Source organism: Acomys minous, assembly GCF_964271855.1.
Source record: "Acomys minous genome assembly, chromosome: 13".
Taxonomy (NCBI): Eukaryota; Metazoa; Chordata; class Mammalia; order Rodentia; family Muridae; genus Acomys; species Acomys minous.
Window position 1 is genome coordinate 14698025 of NC_140495.1, and position 25826 is coordinate 14723850.

The window sequence follows — 25826 nt, forward strand, 5'->3', positions numbered from 1 at the left end:
AGAGTTTAAAAAAAAAAAAGCTGTCTGGGAAACACATAGGAATGCTTGTCCAGGAGTTTGGAGGGCCTCATAAAACATTTTGTTGTAAGCCTGGAGTGGTGACTACTGACGGAGTTCCAGAACATCCAGGGCTACGGTGAGATCAAAACAAACAAACAAAAACCCAAACATACAAAAAACCATTTTGGGGGCTGGAGAGATGGCTCAGTCGTTAAGAGGACTGCCTGCTCTTCCAAAGGACCCGGGTTCAATTCCCAGCACCCACATGGCAGCTCACAACTGTTTGTAGCTCCAAGATCTGACACCCTCACACCAACGTACATAAATTAAAATTAAATAAAATATTAAAAACAAAAACCTGTTTTGTTTTTATTATACTTGTATATGGGGAGGGAGTTGTTGTGGAGGTCAGAAGACAACTTTTGGGAATTGGTTCTCTGCTATGTTCGTCTCAGGGACCGAACTTGGGTCACCAGGGCACCTTTACCCATTGAGCTATCTCTTTATCCCTTAGAGCTGTTTGTTTGTTTGTTTGTTTTTCAAGACAAGGTTTCTCTATGTAGCCTTGGCTGTCCTGGACTCACTTTGTAGACTAGGTTGGCCTCGAACTCACAGAGATCCACCTGCCTCTGCTTCTCAAGTGCTGGGATAAAAGGTGTGCGCCACCACTCCTGGCAGAGAAAACTTCTTGACCAGACAATCTGAGAGTGAACAATTCCTCCTGGCTAAGAATTGCCTAGTGTTTGTTGGAAGGGTAGAAGTCTAAGAAAGAAACTTGCCTTTTATGCATTAAAAAGGGGGTGTTGGAGGCATGTGGAGGATATAGGACTTGGGGGGGTGAGGTATTGGAGGGTTCTCAGAGTTAAGACAGGACAATGGTGAGTTCTTGGACAGCCTGAGCTATACCAAGAGTTCCAGATATATCTGTTGTTAAGTAGTGGAACCTGGATCCAGAAAATCAAGCTGGACATAGTGACAGAATGTCTGTAATCCTAGTACTCTGGGGGGCTGAGGCAAGCCAGTTTTGGGGTTCATAGCAAGATCCTATATACAAATGAAATATCCCAGCACTAGGCAGGCAGAGGCAGGCAGATCTCTGCATTTGAGGACCTCCTCTACATACTGAATTTGAAGGCAGCCATGGCTACATAGTGAGACTATCTCAAGATAAGTAAATAAAAACAAAAGCCAGCTGGGTGGTATGTTTATGCCTTTAGTCTCAGCACTTGGGAGGTAGAGGCAGGTGGATCTCCGTGAGTTCCAGGACAGCCAAGGCTACACAAGAGAAACCCTGTCTTGAAAGACAAAAAACCAAAACACCCAAACCCAAATAGTGGGATACTGATATAATAGTAGCCATAAAAACAAAATAGTGAGAGAACGACATAATGAAAGCCATATAGAAGTATACAAGTAGAGTCCAGAAATATCTGCTTTCTTTCTGGGTACCTGCTGTACAGAGGTTGCAAACATAAATAGCTTATGCAGCCTGTTGCCTATGTGGGTTGCCCTGGGGGACCTTAGACATTTTATGTCTTTGATCTTAGTGCTGTCCCCAGGCTATGATCCCGACAGGTTATATGAGGTGCCTCTGAGAAGCCATGGTCGGGTCTTCATGTCTGTCTACACCAAGCTACAGACAAGGGACACAAGATTAATGATCTGTGGTCAAGTTCCTTCGCCAAGATCCACATCTCAAAGAAGTGGGGCTTTTCCAGGTTTAATGCAGATGAACCTGAAGCTGTGGTAGCTAAGAAGCAGCTGTGGGGTCAGGTATCTCCCAGGTGTGGTCCCCTGGGCTAGCTAATGTTAGGTCCTGACTCCTGAGGACTTCCACAGTGTTGTCCTACACCCACCAAATCATGTTCAGTAATCCCACATTCAGTCTAAAAGTAAAAGAGCCCAGGAATAATTATTAAGAAAAAATTCTCAGAGTGTATCATGGGGTCAGAGGGAGGAGTCACTGACTCCCAGGGCCACCCTCTCTTCACACACATTCTTCCTTTATTCATTCTGGCCAGAACCCTTCTTACGGAAAAGGTGACTTTCTTTAATAAAGAAGGCTTGATAAATGAGGAGGGAATCCTGCACTTGGAAGCCTCAACTGTGTGCATTTAAGATGTCACTTACCTTGATGGATAGGCATATTGGAATGACTTACCTCATCATTAGTCATGCCTGGTAGAATCATCTAGGAGAAAGCTTTGGCTGATAGGATTTCTATTCTCTGTAAAGATAAAGCTCATTTAGTTAATAGCAGACAAAGCTAAAAGCACAGAAGACAACATTAGCCCTCGTGGTCCTTAGATAGAGTTAGTGAACACTAAGAATATGCCCCCCCTTTGGAGACAGCCTTTAGATGTGTAGTCCATGGTGGCTTTGAATTCTCTGTTCTTTTGCCTCTGCTTTTCTAGTGCTGGAGTTACGGGTGTGTACCACTAATGATTGGTGCTGTCATGGGGATTTTTGGCTTGGTTTGGTTTGGTTTTTGGTTTTGGAGACAGGGTTTCTCTGTATACCATCCCTGGTTCTCCTGGACTCACATTGTAGACCAGGCTGGCCTCAAACTCACAGAGATCCCTCTGCCTCTGCCTCCCAAGTGTTGGGATTAAAGGCCAACAGGTTCTTAAAAATAAATTTATCTGTATAGGTGCTTTGCCTGCATGTTTGTCTGTATGCAACGTGCATATAAGTGCCCCAGGAAGCCAGAAGAAGGTGTTGGGTCCCTTAGGACTGAAGTTACATATGGTTGGGAGTTACCAGCCTTGTGGGTGCTAGGAATCAAATCTGGGTCCTTTGGAAAATCAGCCAGTGCTATTAACTGTTGAACCATCTCTCCAGCAAACTGTCACAGAGTTGTACAATGTAGCTTTGGCTAGCCTGCGACTCACTGTGTAAACAAGGCTGGCTTCAATTTAACAGAACTAACAGACTCCCTAAGAAGGTTAGGTTGGCCATTGAACTCATCCCAATCTTCCTGCTTCCACCTTTTCAAGTGTTGTGCACACCTTTAATCCTAGCACTCAGGAGGCAGAGGCAGGCAGATGGCTGTGAGTTTGAGGCCAGCCTGGTCTACAAAATGAGTCCAGGACAGTCAAGGCTACACAGAGAAACCCTGTCTCAAAAAAAAAAACCCCAAAACCCAACCAAACAACAACAACAACAAGATAACAGGTGTGGGGCTGGAGAGATGGCTCAATGGTTAAGAGCACTGTCTGTTCTTCCAGGGGTCCTGAGTTCAATTCCCAGCAACCACATGGTGGCTCACAACCATCTATAATGAGATCTGGTGCCCTCTTCTGGTGTGCAGGCATACATGTATATGTAATTAATAAATAAATCTAAAAAAAAGAAGATTACAGGTGAGTAATCTGGCTCATAGTGCAATTTGGTAGCAGAAAAGATCTATTTCTGGCACATTAAGTAGTGGAACTTTTCACCAGTTTGGTCAGAACAAAACTGCTGGAATGTTCCTAATGTAATTAGTACTTTTGAAAATGTTGTACTGAGCCGGGCGGTGGTGGCGCACGCCTTTAATCCCAGCACTCGGGAGGCAGAGGCAGGCGGATCGTTGTGAGTTCGAGGCCAGCCTGGTCTACAAAGTGAGTCCAGGACAGCCAAGGCTACACAGAGAAACTCTATCTCGGAAAGCCAAAAAAAAAAAAAAAAAAAAAAAGAAAATGTTGTACTGTATTAATCTCCTGAATATTTCTGTTTTCTCTAATAGAAACATAACAATGAATTTTAATGTCTGGAATATCAAAGAGATGCTTAGTATTCCCTCAGGCCCTGGGTAAGTCTCTTGGTTGTTTTCTTTGATATTTAAGCCCTGCGGCTTTATTGGTTTCATAGAAAGTCTCTTTCCTATAGCTGGAGTAGCTGTTGAACAGTGCCAGAGGTAGCCCATGTTACTACTCCTTTTCTCCTTCTCTGTTACTGCTGTTTCTTTCTATGCTTGTCTTTTTCCTCCCACTTATTTTCTGATTGGAAAAGCGATGTTAGTTTAGGACAGATAGCTGAGGGTAAAGTGTTTGCCTTTCAAGTGTGAACACTTGAGTTTAAGTCCCCAGACCCATAAAAAAGGTGGCATGTGCCTAATAATCCATCAAAATGAGATGGGAGCTAGAGACAGGGGGAGTCTCTGGCAGCTCACAGGCCAGCCAGCTTGGCCTGTGTGGCAGAGTTCCAGTGAGAGATCTTGTCTCCCACAAAAGGAGGAAGGCACCTAAAATAAGTACCCGGTGTTGTCCTCTGGGCTCCACATAGATGCTGTTTATACACACACATACCCATATGCTGTTCATACGTACACATACATACACCTTCACCCACATGGATGTGCATTGGAACTTCCACGCAGACACACCCACAGGGAGTATATCAACTCTGTATATAACACGCAGTCCTGGCACTGGAGCTGTGAGAGTCAGATATAGACCCAAAAGATTTATTTATTTTTATTATGTATACAGTGCTCTGTCTGCATTTACACCTGCAGGCCAGAAGAGGGCATTAGATCACAGTATAGATGGTTGGGAGTCAACATGGGTTTGCTGGGAATTGAACTCAGGACCTCTGGGAAAGCAGACAGTGCTCTTAACCTCTGAGCCATCATCTCTTCAGAAACCCCAAATCTTGAAACTGACCTGAAGAGGCAATTTCAGGCAATTTCTGGTTGGGAATAGAAAGATGTTCAGATGTTTATTGGTTTGTGTAATATAATTTGTATCTGCTATGAAGATAAGAGCCACTCCAGCTACTGCTGAGATCCGATGAGACACTGTGACTGCTGTATCTGCTGTCCACCAACCTGCAATAAACCTGCCATTTCTACATTGGTGGTTATGTCTGAAAGGGGATTTAAATTTTTTTTGCAGGTCTTTATCATTGGATAGTTGCTTTCTTTTCTAACACTTTCTCAGAGAAATTTGTGGATTTGATTTTTTTTTAAAAAAAATCTAGATCCTGGAGTGATGCCTCCAGTTAAGATCACTTAATTCTTTTGCAGGCGACCTAGGCTTATTTCCCAGTGTCCACATGGTGGTTTACAACCATCTGTAACTGCAGTTCCAAGGCACCTGACACCCTTAACTCCTTGGGTACCAAGCACACACATGGTATACATACATACATGCAGGTAAAACACTTACACACATAAAACTAAGTAAATATTTTAAAAACTTACTCTTTTTGTGTCTCAAAAAAGGGTTTATGGCTGCTAGGTATGGTGGTGCATGCCTTCAATCCCAGCACTGTCAAAGCAGAGGCAGCCAGATCTCTGTGAGTGCAGGACAGCCAGGGCTGTTACACAGAGAAACCTTGTCTCAAAAAAACCCAAAAACCAAAAGGACTTATGTTTATACAGAGTAGAGAAAACTTACCTTTGTTTAATTTTATCATTGCTTTAAGATATAATACTGTATGAACTGGGCTTTCTCCCCCACCTCTTTTTTCCAGTCTTGCTGATTATTCTCTTTATTCTAAGAGGAAAGGCAGAGAGCTCTTTGGAATAATGATTATGCAACTATATTATATTATGTACAGCTCAACTTGAGCTAACCTCAGAAAATGTTTCTATGAGTAAAATAATTACTTATCCCTGTAAGTACTTGTTTCCTTTCTTAATAATGTTTGTTAATATCAATATATAAACAACTTTTGTATTGATAATATTTCTTTGGCTTAAAATACTTATGCCAGGTGTAGTAGCGCACACCTTTAATCTCAGCACTTGGAAAGCACAGGCAGGTGGATTGCTGTGAGTTCGAAATCAGCCTGTTCTACAAAGAGAGTTCCAGGACAGCCAGGGCTACGCCGACAAACCCTGTCTCGAAAAACAAAAACAAACAACAAAAAAAATTTACTTGCTGGGCATGGTGTCGCATGCCTTTAGTCCCAGCACTTGGGAGGCAGAGGCAGGTGGATCTCTGAGGTCAAAGCCAACGTGGCCTACAAAGCGAGTCCAGGACAGCCCGGGCTAGAACAGAGAAACCCTGTCTCCAAAACCAAACCACCACCAACAACCCCCAAATTTACTTATAGGCTACTTAATTACTCTAAATTTAGTGTTTGGAAAAGGTCTGGCTTGTATACTACATTCCCTCACAGGGTTTCTCTGTGTAGCCCTGCCTGTCCTGAACTGGCTTTGTAGACCAGGCTGGCCTCAACTCACAGAGATCCTCCTGCCTCTGCCTCCCAAGTGCTGGCCGTATAGGCATGCACCACCACTGCTGGCTTTTCCTTACCTCAATCTCTACAGCTGCTTGTAGACATCCATTGCTAAGATGAAGTAAAACAGCACAACTTTATGTCTTAACTTCCTCCATTTCCCTCCTGGCAGTTATTGGGCTCTGTAACTTGCCTGTCCTGTTGTTTTTCTCTCAAACTCTTTGGCCCAACCACATACAGGGTTTCTCTGTGTAGCCTAGGTTGGCCTGTACTTGCTTTGTAGACCAGGCTGGCCTTGAACTCATAGAGATCTGCCTGCCTCTGCCTCTCCAAGCGCTAAGATTACAGGCGTGTGTTACCTGCCCAGCTTCTGACAAACTCTTGATAAAATGATCCTTAGTTTTCAAAAATGAAACACAACTTGGAGGCTGTGTGTTTTTGAAAAAAAAAATTATTTATTATTATGTATAAGTGCTCTGCCTGCATGTACACTTGCAGGCCAGAAGAGGGTGTCAGATTCCATTACAGATGGCAGTGAGCAACCATGTGGTTGCTGGGAATTGAACTCAGGACCTCTGGAAGAGCAGCCAGTACCCTTAACCTCTGAGCCATCTCTCCAGCCCTGAGGCTGTGTTTTTTAATGGTTTGTCAGTCTACTTTAAAAAGAGATTTTACAAAGCCAGGCATGATGGGGTGTGTGTGTGTGTTTGTGTGTGTGTGTGCGCGCGCGCGCGCGCGCGCGCCCTCCCACAGATTCCCTGGCACTGGGCAGCTTTGCTAACTGAACTTCAGAAAAGCAGAGGGTGCTTAACGCTGAGCCATGTCTCCAGTCCCCAAGTTGGCCAATATGCGCTGTCTCTGTAATGGGTTCTGTCTTCTGTGTTCAAGTGTGATTGTACCATTATCGACATCAGGTTTAGCCCTTCAGATGTGATGCACATTTTAGTTTTGGTTTCAATACAGGATCTCACACTGCACCCTAGACTGTCCTAGAACTTACTTTTGGCTTCCAACTTGTATCGAACTTTGTGCCTCACTCTCCTAAATGCTAGAATTACAGGTGTGAGCCACTGTCATATACAGGGTTTAAACACTGGCATGTATTTCCGTGGGAAACAAGTTAGAAATTCACAGCTTCCAACTGGAAGGCAAGAAAGGACAGATAAGCCAGGCATTGGTGGCGCACGCCTTTAATCCCAGCACTCAAGAAGCAGAGGCAAATGGATCCCTGTGTGGTCGAGTCCAGGACAGCCAGGGCTACACAGAGAAACCTTGTCTCAAAAGAGAGAAAGAAAGAAAGAAAGAAAGAAAGAAAGAAAGAAAGAAAGAAAGAAAGAAAGAAAGAAAGAACAAACTGATAGACACTACAGAGCAACATCTTTTATCAAACAACTTTAGGCCAGATCTAAATTTTTCATACCTCCACTATATGGTTTTTGCTTTGAAACAGGGTCACACTATGTAGCCCTGGCTGTCCTGAAACTTTGTAGATTAGGCTCGTCTTGAGCTCACCAAGGTCCACCTGGCTGTGCCTCTCAACTGCTGGAACTAAAGGCATATGTTACCACTTGGCTATCAGTGCTATTATATATGGACCTGTAGTAGCCTCCTTCACCTGTTCAGCTTCCCATAACAGAAAGCCATAGTGTATGTGAGAAATGTATCTTTTCACAATTCTGGAGGGAGAAAGTGTTGCATCAGGTGTCAGTATAGTTGGTTTCTGGTGCAGTGTGTCTTTCTTTTAGGCTTGCACCCCTCTGTTTTTACACACCTGTTGAGGGGTGGGGGTAGAATGTTGAGCATTTGTCTAGTTCTCTGGTGGGGCTTTATTATTATTTTTTCTTTTGTTTTGTTTTTCGAGACAAAGTTTCTCTGTGTAGCCTTGACTATCCTGGACTGGCTTTGTAGACCAGGCTGGCCTCAAACTCACAGCAATCTGCCTGCCTCCGCCTCCCAATTGCTAGGATTAAAGGTGTGCGCCACCACCGCCCGACCCATTTCTTTTTTTTTTTTTTAATTAAGGTCTCACATAGCTCGGACTAGGTTTGAAATCCTTATTCCTGTCCTTATCTCCTAAATGCCAGAATTACAGCAGGAATCACAGGAGCCACCATGCCAGCCTTTATGGGTTTGTGTGTGTGTGTGTGTGTGTGTGTGTGTGTGTGTGTGTGTGTGTGTTTTGGTTATTTGAGACAGGATCTTTTTACATAGACCTGGCTGTTCTGTAACTCACTATATAGACCAGACTGGCCTTGAATTCACAGAGATCTGCCTGCTTTGCCTTCTGAGTGCTGAAATTAAAGACACATATTGGTATTAAAGCCACACATCACAACTCAGGCTTTTGTATCTGTATTGTTATGGCTCCTTCTCTCTCTAGTCCTGTTCCCTTCCTTTATTTTCCAAATGCTCTGTTACAAACATGTATTTATATAGGTTTAAAAAGTCACAAAATGATATGTAATAGAGCTCACTTTAAATAAAGTCTGGTTTTTATTTTAATTTTATTTTTTGGGTTTTCGAGACAGGGATTCTCTGTGTAGCCTTGGTTGTTGTAGTTCACTTTGTAGACCAGGTTGGCCTCGAACTCACAGTGATTCGTCTGCCTCTCCCTCCCAAGTCCTGGGATTACAAGTGTGTGCCACTGCACCCAGCTTGTGCTTTTATTTTTTTATTTTTTTTAATTTTATGTGCATTGGTGCTTTGCCTGCATATATATCTGTGTGAGGGAGCCCAATCCCCTGGAACTGGAGTTATAGGTTTCTTTGTTTTTTGTTTTTGTTTTTTGAGACAGGGTCTCTCTGTGTAGCCTTGGCTGTCCTGGACTCACTTTGTAGACCAGGCTGGCCTCGAACTCACAGCGATCTGCCTGCCTCTGCCTCCTGAGTGCTGGGATTAAAGGTGTGTGCCACCACGCCCAGCTGAAGTTATAGTTTTGAGCTGCCATGTGGGTGTTGGGAATTGAACCCAGGTCCCCTGAAAAAGCAGCCAATGCTCTTAACTGCAGAGCTATCTCTCCAGCCCCTCTCCAGCTCCTTGATTCATTTCTTTTCTTTCTTTTTTTTTTTTTTTTTTGGTTTTTCTTAAGACATGGTTTCTCTGTGTAGCCTTGGCTGTCCTGGACTCACTTTGTAGACCAGGCTGGCCTCGAACTCACAGCGATCCGCCTGCCTCTGCCTCCCGAGTGCTGGGATTAAAGGCGTGGGCCACCACGCCCGGCTTCCTTGATTCATTTCTTAAAGAAAATGTCAAGCTGGTTAGTGGTGGCGCATGCCTTTGATTCTAGTACTGCAGAGGCAGAGTCCAGTGGCTATCTGGGTTCGAGGCCAGCCTGATCTACAGAATGAGTTCCAGGACAGCCAGAGCTACACAGAGACTCTCTCTGTAGACCAGACTGGCCTCAAACTCACAGAGTTTCTGCTTCCCAAGTGCTGGGAGTACAGGTGTGCGCCACCACACCCAGCAACAAAACCTCTCTTAATCCCTAAAAGTTTTATTAATTGGGGTTGGGGATTTAGCTCACTGGTAGAGTGCTTGCCCAGCAAGCTCAGAGCCCTGGGTTCAGTCCTCAGCTCTGAAAAAAATAAAGTTTTTTTACTTTAGGTCTAAAAAATGCTGTTATAGCTCAAAATGCTATAATACAAGGCGTGGTGGTGTCAGTCCTTTCTGTGTGAATTTCCATTTGATTGTTCTCCAGTTGTCAGAAGCAGAATGTGGGTGGTGCGTTCATAATTTCCTTCTGGTTCTTGATAGGTCATGAAGGCAGTGAATAGTATATTGACTGGCAGGTCAAAACAAACGTGCCCAGAGCTGCATAATAGAGAGACTCCATCTTAAAACAAGAACAAAACAAACACCTACTCTCCCAGAATATTCTGCAGTAATAGCTGTGAGTTGTGATGTTGTTTGCTCAGGATGTTTCCTTACTTCATGTTTTCCTTGCTTTGTTTCAGGACCACTAAACCATCCAACTGGAATAGTAATCAGACTGATGGTTCTCTCAGTGATTCCCAGTTCCTCTTTGGGTCTCAGTTTTGTCCAGAAAATTCAGAAACACTGTTAACATCCTTGGACACTGGTGCCTACTCACGACATCCAAAACAGACGCAGCAGAATTCTGTAGATGTGAGTCTGATTTCCAGCTAGTTACATTTTTCTTTTTGAGACAGAATCTTGCTATATAGACCAGTATGGACTCTCCATCTTCCAGTCTCAGCATCCTGACTGTTGGGATGATAGGCATAAGTCACCACCCACAGCTCTGATTTCCAGGATTTCTCTGTACATATTTCTTTTCTTTCTTTCTTTCTTTCTTTCTTTCATTTATGTATTTATCTATTTTTGATTTTTTTGAGACAGGGTCTCTCTGTGTAGCCTTGACTGTCCTGGACTCATTTTGTAGACCAGGCTGGCCTCGAGCTCACGGCGATCTGCCTGCCTCTGTCTCCCAAATGCTGGGATTAAAGGTGTGCGCCACCACCGCCTGGCCATATTTCATATTTTTGTTTGTTTGTTTTTTGTTTTTCAAGACAAGGTTTCTTTGTGTAACAGCCGTGGCTGTCCTAGACTCACTTTGGTTTGTTTTTGTTTTTGTTTTTGTTTGGTTTTTTGTTTTTCGAGACAGGGTTTCTCTGTGTAGCTTTGGCTGTCCTGGACTCACTTTGTAGACCAGGCTGGCCTTGAACTCACAGAGATCCACCTGATCCCCCTGCCTCTGCCTCCCTGCGTGCTGGGATTACAAACTTGCACTACCATGCCCGTCTCATATTTCATAGTTATTATGGAGATAAGCTAAAAAAAATTATTCTTTTGGAGCATGAACATACTTTAGAATTGTACTCTGAAGATTACTATCCTAAATACTTGGTTGATTATGTTTTGGTGCTTGTTTGCTTTTTATAATTTATTTAATTTTAGTCTGTGTATATTGGTATGGAGATATCAGAATCTCTGGAACTGGCCAGGCGTGGTGAAAGGCACACCTCTAATACAGGGGATAGTGGTGTCAGCCCTTCCCATTTGAATTTCCTTTTGATAGTTCTCCCTTTAATCCCTGTGCTTGGGCGGCATAGGCAGGCGTATCTCTGTGAGTTTGAGGCCAGCCTGATCTACAGACAGAGTCCAGGAAAACCAAGGCTACACAGAGAAACTCTGTCTCAAAAAAACAAAACAAAACAAAAATACTGGCACACACTAATCCCACCACTGGAGAAGCAAAGGATCTGAGTTTGAGGCCAGCCTGGTCTACAGAGCTACTTCTAGGACAGCCAAGGCTATCCACATAGAAATCCTGTCTCATGCCAGGTGTGGTGGCGCACGCCTTTAATCCCAACACTTGGAAGGCAGAGGCAGGTGGATCGCTGTAAATTTAAGGCCAGCCTGGTCTACAAATGGTGTCCAGGACATCCAAGGCTACACAGAGAAACCCTGTCTTGAAAAACCAAAAAGAAAAAAGAAAGAAAGGAAGGAAGGAAGAAAGAAAGAAACCCTGTCTCAAAAAACAAAACAAAACAAAACAATACTCCTCTTCCAAAGCCCATAAAACAAACCTGGTATCTGCATGTCAAAGAGAACATGAAATATTTGTCTTTTGAGTCTGAGATTTTGTTGTTGCTATTTTTCTTTTCTTTTCTTTCTTTATATTCTATAGTCCAAACTGGCCTAGTACTCACTGTGTAGCCCAGGCTAGCTTAAAACTGAAGGCCATCCTCCTGTCTTTGCCTCTTGAGTGCTGGGATTCAAGCCATGTACACCAATGTTCTTTTAATTTTTTTTTGTCTAGAACTACATTTAATTTTATATTTATTTACATATAATTTTATATTTAGACTTGCCTGCATCAAATAGGGATGTGGGGATGTAATGAATAAGGCTAGCTCAGTGCTTTATGTTAGTAAAGCACTGTGTGTATGATCTCTGCACAAATTGATGATAGTGATATAATGGAATAAATGCACTTTCTGCATGTTTTGCTTAAGAAATGCAGGAAATTAGCTGCGTGGTGGCGCACACCTTTAATCCCAGCACTCAGGAGGCAGAGGCAGGCGGATCGCTGTGAGTTCAAGGCCAGCCTGGTCTACAAAGTGAGTCCAGGACAACCAGGTTTACACAGAGAAACCCTGTCTCAAAAAACCAAAAATTAATAATAAATATAAAATAAATACAAGAAATGTTCTCCATACCAGAGCTTGTGCACTACTTAGGCAATGTGGAAGTTATCAGCAGACACTGAGTTCAACAGAGTTTGAGTTAAATTTGAGTTAACATATTAATAGCAATTTAAGTTAAATATATTAATGTGAAACTTTAATACCACAACTCAGAGATAGAGTAAATAACTTTCTGTTGTTTCTTATAAGTGTATTCAGTTGGTTTTGAACCATTTTAGCTGAAATTTTAATATTTCCTCATTGATAAGGCAGGCTTTTCTTTCTTTTTTTTTTTTTTTGGTTTTTTGAGACAAGGTTTCTCTGTGTAGCCTTGGCTATCCTAGACTCGCTTTGTAGACCAGGCTGGCCTCGAACTCACAGCGATCCGCCTGCCTCTGCCTCCCGAGTGCTGGGATTAAAGGCGTGCGCCACCACGCCCGGCCTAAGGCAGGCTTTTCAAGACAGGGTTTCTCTGTGTAGCCTTGGCTGTCCTGGACACTCTTTGTAGACCAGGCTGGATCACAATGATCCAACTGCATGAGCCACCACACCGGGATGCAGAAACTGTATTAACTTAGAAAGTAGCTTTATTATAAATATAATTTCTTGGCTAGGCATGTTGGTGCATGCCTGTAATCCCAGCACTTGGAGAGGTAGAGGCAGCTGGATCTCCCTGAGTTCGAGGCCAGCCTGGTCTACAAAGTGAGTCCAGGACAGCCAAGGCTATACAGATAAATCCTGTCTTGAAAAGCAAAACAAAACAAAACAAAACAAACATCAGAAAAAACAAATTTCTTGGTAGGCACAAATAATGGGAAAACAGCATGCTTTTTCCTAACCATATGCTTGACACTTAGATATGATTCTGGATTGTCCAAAGAGAGAATAATGTGTAAGAATTTGGTGTTGACATTTAAAAAGAATTTTTTGTTGTTTTTCATTTAACAGAATGAACCTAGTATTTTTACAAAATACCAGACAAAGCCCCAGTTGTTTGGAGGTGATGCGAAGGATGAAGGCTTATTTTCTCTTCCTTTGCCAGCTGGAAAATCAAAAGGACTCTTGAAACAATTTGAGGAGAAAAAACGAAATGCAACAGACAAGTGTGACAGGTACACAGAGCTTTTTAGAGGTTCAGAAAACTCATGTTTTCTGAAGGGAACAAAACATGCTGTCAATTATCAAATAACTCAATTTCAAAGTAATAGCATGTATTAATCAGGGATGTGCATAGCAAACAGAAACAGAACCAATATTACACACACTATACACATACATGTGTGCATGCACACACAATGGGAGGTCAATGACAGAGAAAGATATAGAAACTGGGTTATTATGGAAGTTAGTTGGTCCCATAACTCTGCCATATGCAAACTAGAGGTCCAGGACGGGTCAGTGATATATAATTTAGTCTAAACAAAGACCATAGAAGGAAGGGGAGAGATGGGGAAGTTGGAAGACTCAAGAACTAAGAGCTCCAGTGTCCCAGGCAGAAGCAGCTGGATGTCACCCAGACCCAGACCCAGAGCTCTGAGTTGGCCCCCTCAAAAATACGTATCACGGAGTATTTGCTGCCAGTAGAAATGGCCCAGGTAGAAAGGGATGAGTGAATGGTTGGGACAAGTGAAGGGGCCGGTCTTGCTAATCCAGTGCTGCAGGATCTCTAGGACACAGGGCAGCCCTGGGATGACCCGGAGGAGTCCTAATGAGGATACAGTATTGCTGGTGTCACGGAACCAGAGGTCTCAGGCTGACTGATGACTCACTGCAGTGAAGTTACAAGTGAAGAAGTGTGGACAGAGGGATCCATGTGGGACACACTGTGGCGTGCTACAGCTTCCACAATGAGATATTTGTTATGCTTTGTTGTTGTTTGCTTATTTGTGTTGTGTTTTATTTTGGGGGGAGGTTGCGAGGGCAAAGGGCAGATATGAAGGGAGATGAGTAGGACTGCCGTGCATGATGTGCAGCTCAACAAAAAGGGTTTTTATGTTTTGTGGGGTTTTTGTGTGTGTTTTGTTTTTGTTTTTTCAAGAAAGGGTTTCTCTGTGTAGCCCTGGCTGTCCTGGAACTCTCTTTGTAGACCAGGCTGGCCTCGAACTCACAGAGATCCACCTGACTCTGCCTCCCAAGTGTTGGGATTAAAGATGTGTGCCACCACGCCCAGCATTTTGTTGTTGTTGTTGTTTGTTTTTTGTTTTTTTGAGGCAGAGTTTCTCTGTGTAGCCTGTCCTGGACTCACTTTGTAGACCAGGCTGGCCTCACCCACAGAGCTCTGCCTAACTCTGCCTCCCTAGTGCTGGGATTAAAGATGTGCACCACCAAGCCCGGCTTCCTACTACATTTATTAATAAGCTTTAAAACACTAAATTGGGGAGATGCTCATTTACTCTGACCCGGCTGTGCTGTCCTGGAGTACTTCCCAGCTGAGTGCCCTTTACGTCCTTCTAGTCTTGCCCAGGCTGCTCCTGCTCCATCGTCATCCTCATGGCCACCCCCTCAACCTCCTCCTTTCTCTCTGCTCCATGTGGGACCCTCTCACTGGAATCAGAAGTCCCAGCTCAACTCTCCTCGCTGCCATTGGCTGTTCAGCTCTTTATTAACCAGAGATGATGGAGAACAATCGTTACACAACATTGAGACAGGAGATTTTTTAATAGTAATGACAGTGTTCGCGTCCAGATCGCCACCAGATCTCTGGGCACAGAAATCAGCATCTGAGTACATGGTGTTAAAAAAGTATCCCCCTAAAAGAAACTTGCCACAAAACCTGATGACCTGATTTTAATCCCTGAGGCCCACATGGTAGAAAGGAAGGACCAACTCTCACAAGTTGTCCTCTGACCTCCACTTTACACCACACATAGACACACACACACACACGTTCTCTCTCTTCTCCCTCTCTGCCCCCCTCCCCCATGAATGAAATAAAAAAGAGGCAGGGGCCAATTGATGGGTGAAAATACTTGCTGACAACCTGACTTTAATTCTCAGAATCTCACTGGCTGGAGAGCTGACTCCCTTAAGTTTTCCTCTAGCCTCCACATGTGTGCTATGCATTTGTGCATGAACACACACACTAAAGAAATGTAAATTTAATAATTTTCAAAAAGAAATAAAAAATTTATAATTTACACTATTCTGTAGATTTACGTGGTTTTGTTTGTTTGTTGTTGTTGTTTTAACACTTTATTTAATTTTATTTCATGTGCATTGGTATGAGTGTGTCAGATCCCTTGGAATTGGAGTTACAGACAGTTGTGAGCTGCCATGTGGGTGCTAGGAATTGAACCAGGTTCCTTTGTTAGACCAGACAATACTGTTAACCACTGAGCCATCTCTCCAGCCTGCTTATTGTTGTTTTGAGACACAGTTTCCCTATGTAGCCTTGGTTGGCCAGGAACTTTCTAGACTAGGCTGGCCTTGAACTCATAAAAATCCACCTACTTCTACCTGCTGAGTGCTGAGGTTAAAGGAAGACCTTACCACACCCAGATGTCCCCCCCCCCAAGACTGGGTTTCTCTGTGTAGCCTTGGCTGTCCTGGACTTGCTTTGTAGACCAGGCTGGCCTCGAACTCACAGCCATCCACCTATCTCTCCCTCCTTCCCCAGTGCTGGGACTAAAGGTGTGCACCACCACAGCCAGCTCCCAGAATTTAGAAGAATTGTCATATTTGTTTATTGCCTCTGAATATATGTGTACTACAGCAATTAGCAGGACAGATAAGGCATATAGCAACAACCTGTCTCCAAAAAGTCAGGAAGAAGAGCTGGAGAGATGACTCAGCACTAATTGTTCTTACAGAGGACTCAGGTTTGATTCCCAGCACCCATGTGTGGTTCACAAACATCCTTAACTCCAGTTCCAGAAGAGTCACCAACCTTTTCTTTGGTCACCAGGCATTGCATGTGGTGTACAGAGACACAATGGTGACAAAACACTAGCACATATAAATAAATAAATCTAAAAAAAAAAATAGGAATAAAAGGAAAATAAAAAAAGCAGCATGATGGATGGAAGGAAGAAAAACATGATTTTTATTGGAAATCAGTCTGTTTGAGCTTGGGCTGGACAACTGAGGTTTCTCAGGTAGACTCTAACTTTAACCAAGGGATGTTTTGATGCTGTGCTAGATGAACACCTGCCATAATTGGTTATTACATGCTATTTCAACAGGGCACAAAGATTTATCCTCTCCCTTTTTTCTCTTTTAACTCTAGTGAGATGCTATACAACTTTGTTTCTCATTTTCAAGAAGCTATTTACAAGGTAGGTACAGCTACTTTTCAGAGAATTAGAGTGTCATGAATCGTAGGAACTGTAATCATTGTAGTGGCTTTAGCACATGTAGAATAGCAGATTTTTACTATTTTATCATTAAATGACAAGTCTCCACGTCAGTAAAATAAGACAGCGCTTTGTGCTTTCTTTTTTCTTTTCTGTTTTTTTTTTGTTGTTGTTGTTGTTTGTTTTTTGAGACAGGGTTTCTCTGTGTAACAGCTCTAGCTGTCCTGGAACTCGCTCTGTAGACCAGGCTGGCCTCGCTCAGAGGGATCCACCTGCCTCTGCATCCCAAGTGCTGGGATTAAAGGCATGTGCCACCAAGCCTTTTAAAAAAATTATGTTTGTTTTATGTATTGGGTGTTTGCCTGCATGTATGTCTGTGTACCACATATGTGCAGTGCCCTTGGAGACCAGAAGAAGTCACTGTATCCCCTGGAATTGGAGTTATAGACAGTTGTAAGCTACCGCCTTGTAGGTGCTGGGAAACGAATCCTGATCTTCTGGAAGAGCAGACAGTACTCCCTACCTCTGAGCCACCTCTCCAGTCCCCATGTGATTTCTTTCTTTCTTTTCTTTTCTTTCTTAAGATGTATTTACTATCTATACAGTACTCTGCCCTCATGTGTGCCTGCCTACCACAAGAAGGTACTGGATCTCTTTACAGATGGTGGTGAGCCACCATGTGGTTGCTGGGAATTGAACTAGGAACCTTTGGTAGAATAGACATTGCCCTTAACCTCTGAGCTATCTCTCCAGCCTGTAATTTCTTTCTTAATTTTGTTTCTTAGTTGCAGACATCTGTGGAAAAGTCTGAGGAGCATCTCAGTTCAAGCAGCCAATCTATTTTGGATTCTTTGGAGACTATAGCCAAGACATGTGAGTGTTCCATGTTTATTTTTTTCTTTCTTTCTTTTTTTTTTTTTTGGCTTTTCGAAACAGGGTTTCTCTGTGTAGCCTTGGCTGTCCTGGACTTGCTTTGTAGACCAGACTGGCCTCGAACTCACAGTGATCCACCTGCTTCTGCCTCCCCAGTGCTGGGATTAAAGGCGTGCGCCACCACCGTCTGGCCCATGTTTATTTTTTATTCATTCCTATTTTTAAAATTTTTGTTAGTGTCTTAAGGTTCATGTTATCAGCTGAGGGCACTGGTGAGCCACAGATGTGAACTTTCTGACCCTAGCCAGGCTTCCAGGGTGTGCGAGGGTAAGTGTGTATATAAAGACTTGCACAATGGAGTCTACTGCTGTGACAGTACTGTTTGTGTTTTATTTTGTTTTGAGACAGGGTATCTCTCTACATAGCTTTGGCTGGCTTGGAACTCAGAGATCTGCCTACCTTTGCTTCCTGAATGCTGGAATTAAAAGCAAGTTTTTACCACACCCAGTTCGTAAACTTTTGTGTAATTTTGAAATTACATTTTATTTACTTTAACTTAATCAATAAGGTGTTTCTGACGTTTAGAATGTGGATGGTCCCCTAGAACTGGAGATATAGACAAGTGTGGGCTGCCATGCTGTGTAAGTGTTGGGAATTGAGCCCAGGTCATCTGGAAAAGCAGGAATGCTCTTATACCAAGCCATCTTTCTAGCCTAGCCAACACTTTGATCCTATGATGGCTTTCATGAATATTACTCCTCTCCTCAGTAATCTTGCTGTCTCAAGAGTCTGATAGCTCTGCCAGCCTTCTCACCTCAAGCCTAAAATGAATCAGCAGCCTCCAGAGTCTCACATGGCTTGTCTGATGTGGACATACTCCTCCTTAGGAGTTAGAAATACTCCAGTCAGCCAGCCGTGGTGGCACATGCCTTTAATTCCAGCACTCGAGAGGCAGAGGCTGGTAGATCCGTATGAGTTCGAGGCCAGCCTGGTCTACAAAGTGAGTCAGTACAGCTAAGGCTACACAGAAACTCTATCTTGAAAAACCAAAAAAAAAAAAAAAAAAAGAAAGACTCCCGTCACCTACTGTTCTTCTCACTGCCTCAATTTCAGTGAAGATTGTTTTGTGGTGAATCAGCCTTGGTCTCCACGTCAGTTACAGTGTAAGTTTTGCAAAATCACCTCCCCCACCAGTGGTGTACATATAGATGAATGCCTTTCTAAATAATCAACATGCAATTCTTTTTAGCTAGATATTTTTCTATATTTACTATATTCTAAGGAACATAGTTATTCTGCATCTGTACATTGTTTATTTATTTATTATTTTTAAAATATTTATTTATTTGTTGGCTGGGCGTGGTGGTGCACACCTTCAATCCCAGCACTTGGGAGGCAGAGGCAGGCAGATCGCTGTGATTATTAAGGACAGCCTGGACAGCCAAGACTAATACAGAGGAACCCTGTCTCAAAAAACCAAAACAAACAAACAAACAGAAGAATTGGGGGGGGAGATTTATTTATTATGTGTACAATGTTCTGTCTGCCAGAAGAGGGTACCATATCTCATTATAGATGGTTGTGAGCTACCATGTGGTTGCTAGGAATTGAACTCAGGACCTTTGAAAGAACAGCTAGTGCTCTTAACCTCTGAGCCATCTCTCCAGCCCCTTATTTTTTATCTTAAACTAATTCAAGACAGCTTGTTTACATGCCATGGGATGAATTACTCATGACTTACAAAAATCAATTTTCTTGTGTGCTCATAAAATAATTTCCACCTATCTGCAAAATAGCACTGTACAGTTTATCTACTGACTTCCAACTTGGGCATCCTACACATGGGGCAACTGCCCATCTATTTAGCAACCTTAGAATCAGAACTGTTCCCTTCAAAAGAGTAGCAGTGCTGAGGACAGAGGCAAGTGAGGGATGCTTCCCTGTAGTGTGAGGGAGCAACTCTGTGAGTGCTCAGTCAATTCTCTAGCTTTTCATTGCTCTGTAAGAAGTGACTGTGGCCGGGTGTGGTGGCGCACGCCTTTAATCCCAGCACTCAGGAGGCTGAAGCAGGCGGATCTCTGTGAGTTCCAGGCCAGCCAGGGATGTCTTGAGAAGCCAAAAACAAAACAAAACAAATTTTCAAAAGTGACTGTGTGCAGGGTGGCAGCAGTGGCAGCTCATGCCTTTAATCCCAGCACTTGGGAGGCAGGTAGATCTCCGAGTCTGAGGCCAGCCTGATCTACAGAGTGAGTTCCAGGACAGCCAGGGATGCACAGAGAAACCCCAGGGGTGTGTGTGTGTGTGTGTGTGTGTGTGTGTGTGTGTGTGTGTGTGTGTGTGTGTGTGTGTGTGTGTGTGTGTAAAGGTTTGTTTTGGCTTCAGTTTCAGAGTTTTAGCTCATGACTGCTTGTAGGAACGGTGGATCGTAGTGGAGGAGGTTTGTCCCGCTTGTGGTGCTGGAAAGAAGAGAGAGAAGCTAACAGGGCCCCAGTGTTTCATGTGTATAAGGGCACCTCCCCAATGGTCTGACTTCTTGTCACTAGGTCCTGCCTCCTATAAGGTTGTCCCTATCCAGTACTGCTTCAGGCTGACAACCAAGTCAGGAGGTCAGGAGCTCATCATGGCCTTGGCTACATGGAGTATTTGAGGCCAGTCTGGGGTACAGAGTGAGACCCTGTCTCAAACAAACCAAACCAACATTAAAAAAATATATATTCATTTAGCCAAGCAGTGGTGGTGCAAGCCTTTAATCCCAGCACACATACACACACACACACACACACACACACACATACAAGACAAGAATTGAAAGACAGGGTTTCTCTGTGTAGCCCTGGCTGTCCTGGAACTCATTTTGTAGACCAAACTGGCCTCAAGATCTGCTTGCTTCTGCCTCCTACGCACTAGGATTAAAGGTGTGCGCCACCACGCCTGGCATAACTTTTTTTTTTTCTTTTTTAAAGACATGATCTCACTCTGTAGCACAAGCTAGACTGGAATTCACTCTGGCTTCAAGGCTAGTCTCAAAAGCATGGCAGTCCTCTTCCTACAGCGTCCTCAGAGCTGGTATTTTAGGGGTGAGCCCTCACTTCTGGCCCATGTAGGTTTAAATATAGAAAAGTGGAGGGTGCTATGTTTGGAAGTGACCTCTAAAGGTATGCACCTCTGTGACCGGCTCTTTTCTGAGATTTAAATGTTATATTTTTGTGGGTATGGTATAAAAATGCCTGTAATTCCAGCACTTGGGAGGTAGAGGCAGGGGGACTCTAGCCAGCCTGAGCATGGGAAACATGGCTCTGGCAGCCTTGCCCTTCCCCTGCTCCCTACCAAGGTCTACTCCCTTATTTGGCCACTTCTTCCCCTCTGAGGCTGACTACCAAGGTGCAGCTATCAAAATATTGATGTCCAGCGTCAAAAGCCTTCTTTTGGCTGCCTAAATAACCTGTCCAATCAAAATTAAACACCTCATCCTAGCACAAGGTTTCCCCTTTTACCTTTATAAACTGACATTTGCCTGTGGGCCACATCTGTGTCCTCTCTGTCCAGAGGTAGTCCTTTGTCCCCATGCGGAAAATATCCCTTTCCCCTTTTTTTTGTTCCTTCCATTTCCCCTTGTCCTCTCTCTGCTGTCTTGTTTTTATCTCTTATTCCCTGCCCTTTGTCCCTGTGGGGCAAATAAATGTCCTTTGTGCTGAAATTTTGGTCTTGGGGTGTCTTTTTTTTCTTCAAAGTCAGGGTTTCTCTGTGTAGCCCTGTCTGTCCTGGTCTTTGTAGAACAAGGGGGCCACAGGGTTCCCCACACAGAGATCAGAGATCAGCTTGTCTCTGCCTCCCGAGTGCTGGGACTAAAGGCATGTGCCACCACCTCCCAGCTTGGCTTTTTTTTTTTTTAATTGAGACATAGTCTTACGTAGAATTCATAGCAATCCTTATGCCTCAACCTCCCAAATGCAAAGATTGCAGCCTGTGCTTGTGGAGAGACTGTTTGGGTCAAGAGGGCAGAGTCTTGGCCATTACAGAGACAGATACAATGAGCCACACTGGTGTCCAGCTCCTCCCTCTCTGCTGCTGTGGTCTGAGCAGGTGATGCTCATCATCAGTCCTTAGGAGGAAACTTGTCTGTTTTGTATTTAGTTCAAGAGACTGCACGGGTCGAGCATGACCTGATGGTTGAGGCAGTGCAAGACAGAGGCCGTGTGGAACAGGCCATCCATGAGATACAGAAGAGCTTTGAAGCTGTGAGTATAAACGCCAAGCTCTTGCTTTGATTTGCTTTGTCCAGGCTTGTCTTGAGGTGATGGACTCTAGTGCTCTTGCCCTGGCCTCCTGAGTAGCCAACACTACAGATGTGTTGCTTTAGGCTTTGCCTCTAAGACCAAGAGAGATACTTAATGTGCAAGTGATTTCCATCCAAGACCAAAGACCAGGATGGTTGTCTTTTCAGTAAGTCAGGATGTAGCCTGTTCTCAGGGTTCCCAGCAGGATGCGTACCCGGGCTTGGCTCACAGTGTGGCTATGTTTGCTCTGTGAGGGACATGCTTTGGTCCACTGGCTAGTTCTCATGTTCTTTTTGCTTTTATATTTTGACATGAGATCTTTCTCCTGTAGCCCAGACTATTTAGAACTGATTATGTAGCCCAAGCTAGCCTCAAACTCATGTCAGTCCTCACAGCTGTCTGTAACTCCAAGCAAAACACTAATGCACATAAGATAAATAAATTATTTTAAAGATATTTATATTTTTAGATTTAGTTTGCCTGCATGTGTGGGTCTGTACCATGTATATGCCTGGTTACCATAGAGGTCAGAGGAAGGCATCACATCCCCTGGAATTGGAGCTACAGATGGTTGTGAGCCACCACATGGGTTCTGGGAACTGAGCTTGGGTCCTGTGCAAGACTAGCCAGTGCTCTTAAGCACTGAGCCATGTCTCCAGCCTCCTCGTGCTAGTTAGTCCCCTTGACTCCGCCATCTAAGAGCTACCATACCCATATCTGTTCTCACGTTTTTAAATGTCCATCATTCCTCTTTTTCACTTCTTTTCCTAGAGGCAAGGAGAGTTTATAGAGATGAAATCCAACCTCAAGAACCTTGAAGTTTTAGTTGCCCAGCAGAATAAAAACTTGCAGCAGCTGTGTGAGAATCTGGGCCAGCTCAATGTGCCTAGTATCCTAGAGGAGCTGAAAAAATTCGCCTCTGCACCTCAGGTGGCTAGGCATCTGAAGGACAGCACCTCCCAGACCTCACCATCCCAGGCCCAGAGCCCCCATTTTACCGTGCAGGAAAAATACCCCTCTGAGGAGCCAGCCTCTTGGCAGCCTGCAGTGAATCCCAGTAGGAGTTCCCAGAGGCCTTGGGAGTTTGGGGTCTGGGATGCAGGAGCAGGGAGCAATGGTTTTGGAAAGGCTGCATTGGCAACAAGTGGTACCCATAGAGGAAAGGAGCATGTGAGGAACAAGACCATGCAGACCTACTGCAAGAACTGGGTTATGACCACCAGGAGCCTCAGCAACCACTGCGCTAACCTCCCAAGCCAGAAGGCTGCCAATGACCAGGATCTAATTGTCCAAGAATCTTCACAGCTGGCCTTAAATAAATTTGAGCTCAGAGTGAAGAATGTCTGCCCCAAATATGAAGCTCAAAGCATGTGTTCTTTTGACCCATTTGAACAGTCAGAAACTGAACAGAAAGGCAGCAAAGGGAGGAGAGGCAGGAAAGGCAGGAAGCAGACCCCAAGGAAGGCCTGTGCTTTCACCTCTAAGCATCACAGTTCCCAGTCTCCAGTTTCTAGCCCACAAGGGCCCCTCACCTGTTGGGTAGCTCCAAGAGGCTCCACAGTGGCAGGACAAGAGAACCTCCGGCAGTCTACCCAGAGCTCCTCCACAGACAGCGAGTTGGTATTCAGCATTTCCCAGAGGGACCAGCAGATAAACTGGTTTGGTGACCTCAGCCTCAAAAACCCAGAGCCTCCTCTGTGTAAGAAGAGAGGGAAGAATTTGCTCTGTGATCCAGATTTTGATAGCAGCGACGATAACTTCTAGCCTGCCAACGGTGACTTTAGCTTATTGTTTTCTGATCTGTTAGAAAAACACACTGTAGGACTTTTGGACTGGGCAGTAGCACACAGTATCTAAAGCTGGCTTATCCAGCCTCAGAGCCAGAGGCCTCAGGAGGAGGTAGGGGGAATCCAGGGCTCTGGGTATCAGTAGCTGCTCATGACAAAGGGAAGGTATGGGAAAGAAATGTGTGAAGAAAGCGCAGGCAGCAGCCTGTGGTGAGGCATCAGGAAGGTAGCTGTGTGTACTTGGTGAAAGGGGCATTGGCTTTCTTGTGGACTAGTATTTAGGGGAACTCTAACAAAGCTGTTGTGGCTGCCTGATTAGCTCTCAAAGCATTCCTTGCGCCTGATGAACACCTTTCTGAGCCACAGCATCCTATTTCCTTACCTAGTTATGCTGACAAGGAGTTTTCTCTTTCCCATGAAAGGATATATTACAGGTACACTTTTAGACATGGGTTCATTATGTAGCTTTGAATTTACAATTCTCCTGCCTCAGCCTCCAGAGTGCTAGAACTACAAACCTGTCTCAGTTTTTAGCTGTAAATCAGTCTACTTAAGAACAGAATGTTAGCCGGGTGGTGGTGGCACACGCCTTTAATCCCAGCACTTGGGAGGTAGAGGCAGGTGGATCGCTGTGAGTTCGAGGTTAGTTGAAGATGATTCCTAACATTAATCTGGGGCTTCCACATGTATGTGCAGCCACACCCACACATGCCCAAGCACAGGAACACCACACCAACACAATGTGCAAAGTAGAAAAAGAAAATAACAACTACTCAACCTCTAGGTGTGGTGACACATGCTTGTAGTTTCAGGGGGCTGGGACAACAGGACCCTAAGCTCAATGCTACCCCAGGCTATATAGTGATATTGTGACTCAAATAGAAAGAGACAGAGAGAGAGAGACAGACAGACAGACAGACAGACAGACAGACAGACAGACAGACAAGCGATAGTGAAGGAAGTTGAGCTGGGAGAAGCTTCATGGAATGAGTGGAGTCCTAGAGTTGCCTGTCTCTGAGCCAGTCTCCAGCTGCAGTGACTCTTAATTTCTTTGTTTTAGGAGTGTGTTTCCCATACATTTCTGTAGGATTTAAATCTGTTACACCAATGGCAGGGTACCAGACCCCACCCAAGGGCTTTCTGTAGCCTGTTCAGCCTATATATATGGGCAATCACAGCCATCCTCTCTTAAGCCAAGGAAGTTCAAGCCTGGATTCAGCCTCAGGCTGCCCTGGCCTCTCTCTCCTGTGGACTATCTAGGGGCTGTTTACTCCCCTCTGTAGCCTCCAGCGCAACCCCAGCTGGGCATCATTGCTGGTGCACAGAAGTCTGAGAAGCAGCGGGCCTTCCTTCCAGGCCTTCCCAGACTGACTGCTGGTGCTTACAGAGCCAGCAGTAGGAAGCTGTGAGACCAAAGGACCTTATTCCTGCTAAGCAATGTAGTATTGGTTATATTTTATTTTTATCTTGTTGATGTTTGTTGTTTTAATATTTGAATTCAAAGTTGAAATCCTGTGACTTTAAATAGTTATTTTTTCAATTAGTGTTTATGACTGAGCCCTTCTTGAGCCTTCTGTAACTGTAAAGTGTCAAAGATGGACGCTGTGTTGTTAGCCTCTACGGCTGTAACATGCTCTTTCTTCAGAAGTACTTCATTTTGTGTTATGGTGTCAAAGTTCAGTGTGACTCCATGTGCACTAGTTGGGTGGTAAACATAGGATAAGTGGTAAACTTAACCACTAACAAGGCTGCGATAATTAAAAATTACACTGCATATCTCTGGCAGTTACCAGGAAAAGGTATTGTTATTTATTCCTATGCTTTTTACCGCCACCTCCCCCCCTTTCTTTTTAATGTTCCTGCCAGACTTGGTGAGCGTGACACAGTCCCAATCACATCCCTTGGAACGCAACATTTTTGGCTCTTCAGATGCTCCTGAGCTGTATGTAGCTACACAGGGGCGGACAGAGTGGGAGGATGGAGAGCCTGCTGAGGGCTCCTCCCTCTGTTACTCCAGGATGGAAATGAGGTGATACAGCGCTTAGTGCCTGACAGTCCAGTATTGCTTTACATATCACCAGCAAGACTGCCCTTTACACTGAGATAGGCACAGAGAGAGAGACAGACAGACAGACAGAGACACACACAGAGAGACAGACAGACAGACAGACAGAGAGAGACACGGAGATAGCTAGAGAGCACCAGTTCTCTCCTTCCACCTCATGGGATGGTCCTGAGGACCGTGCATCCTCTTGCCCTGTTGTACCTCATACTCACCTA

General features: G+C 44.2%; 2 protein-coding genes across 3 annotated transcripts in view; one reads left to right on the forward strand and one right to left on the reverse strand.

The window, feature by feature from the left end:
* CIMIP7 (ciliary microtubule inner protein 7) overlaps positions 1 to 23371 on the reverse strand; it is a 38111-nt gene extending 14740 nt beyond the window's left edge. The window contains exons 1-2 of the mRNA XM_084752770.1: positions 23292 to 23371; positions 2162 to 2227 (exon numbers count right to left, since the gene is read on the reverse strand). The gene's annotated coding sequence lies outside the window, so the exon portion shown is untranslated. The remainder of the gene's footprint in view (positions 1 to 2161; positions 2228 to 23291) is intronic.
* Positions 1 to 25344, forward strand: part of IHO1 (interactor of HORMAD1 1) — a 40007-nt gene extending 14663 nt beyond the window's left edge. Inside the window, exons 1-8 of one of the 2 annotated variants that reach the window (XM_084752688.1) lie at positions 3197 to 3362; positions 3728 to 3793; positions 10122 to 10293; positions 13266 to 13429; positions 16543 to 16591; positions 17395 to 17482; positions 21617 to 21720; positions 22531 to 25344. In XM_084752688.1, the coding sequence (XP_084608814.1) occupies positions 3738 to 3793; positions 10122 to 10293; positions 13266 to 13429; positions 16543 to 16591; positions 17395 to 17482; positions 21617 to 21720; positions 22531 to 23523 (1626 nt within the window). In that variant the 5' untranslated portion in view covers positions 3197 to 3362; positions 3728 to 3737 and the 3' untranslated portion in view covers positions 23524 to 25344. Of the gene's footprint in view, positions 1 to 3196; positions 3363 to 3727; positions 3794 to 10121; positions 10294 to 13265; positions 13430 to 16542; positions 16592 to 17394; positions 17483 to 21616; positions 21721 to 22530 lie in introns of those variants that run through there. The other variant, XM_084752687.1, reaches the window with a different exon arrangement.
* Positions 25345 to 25826: the final 482 nt, after the last annotated feature.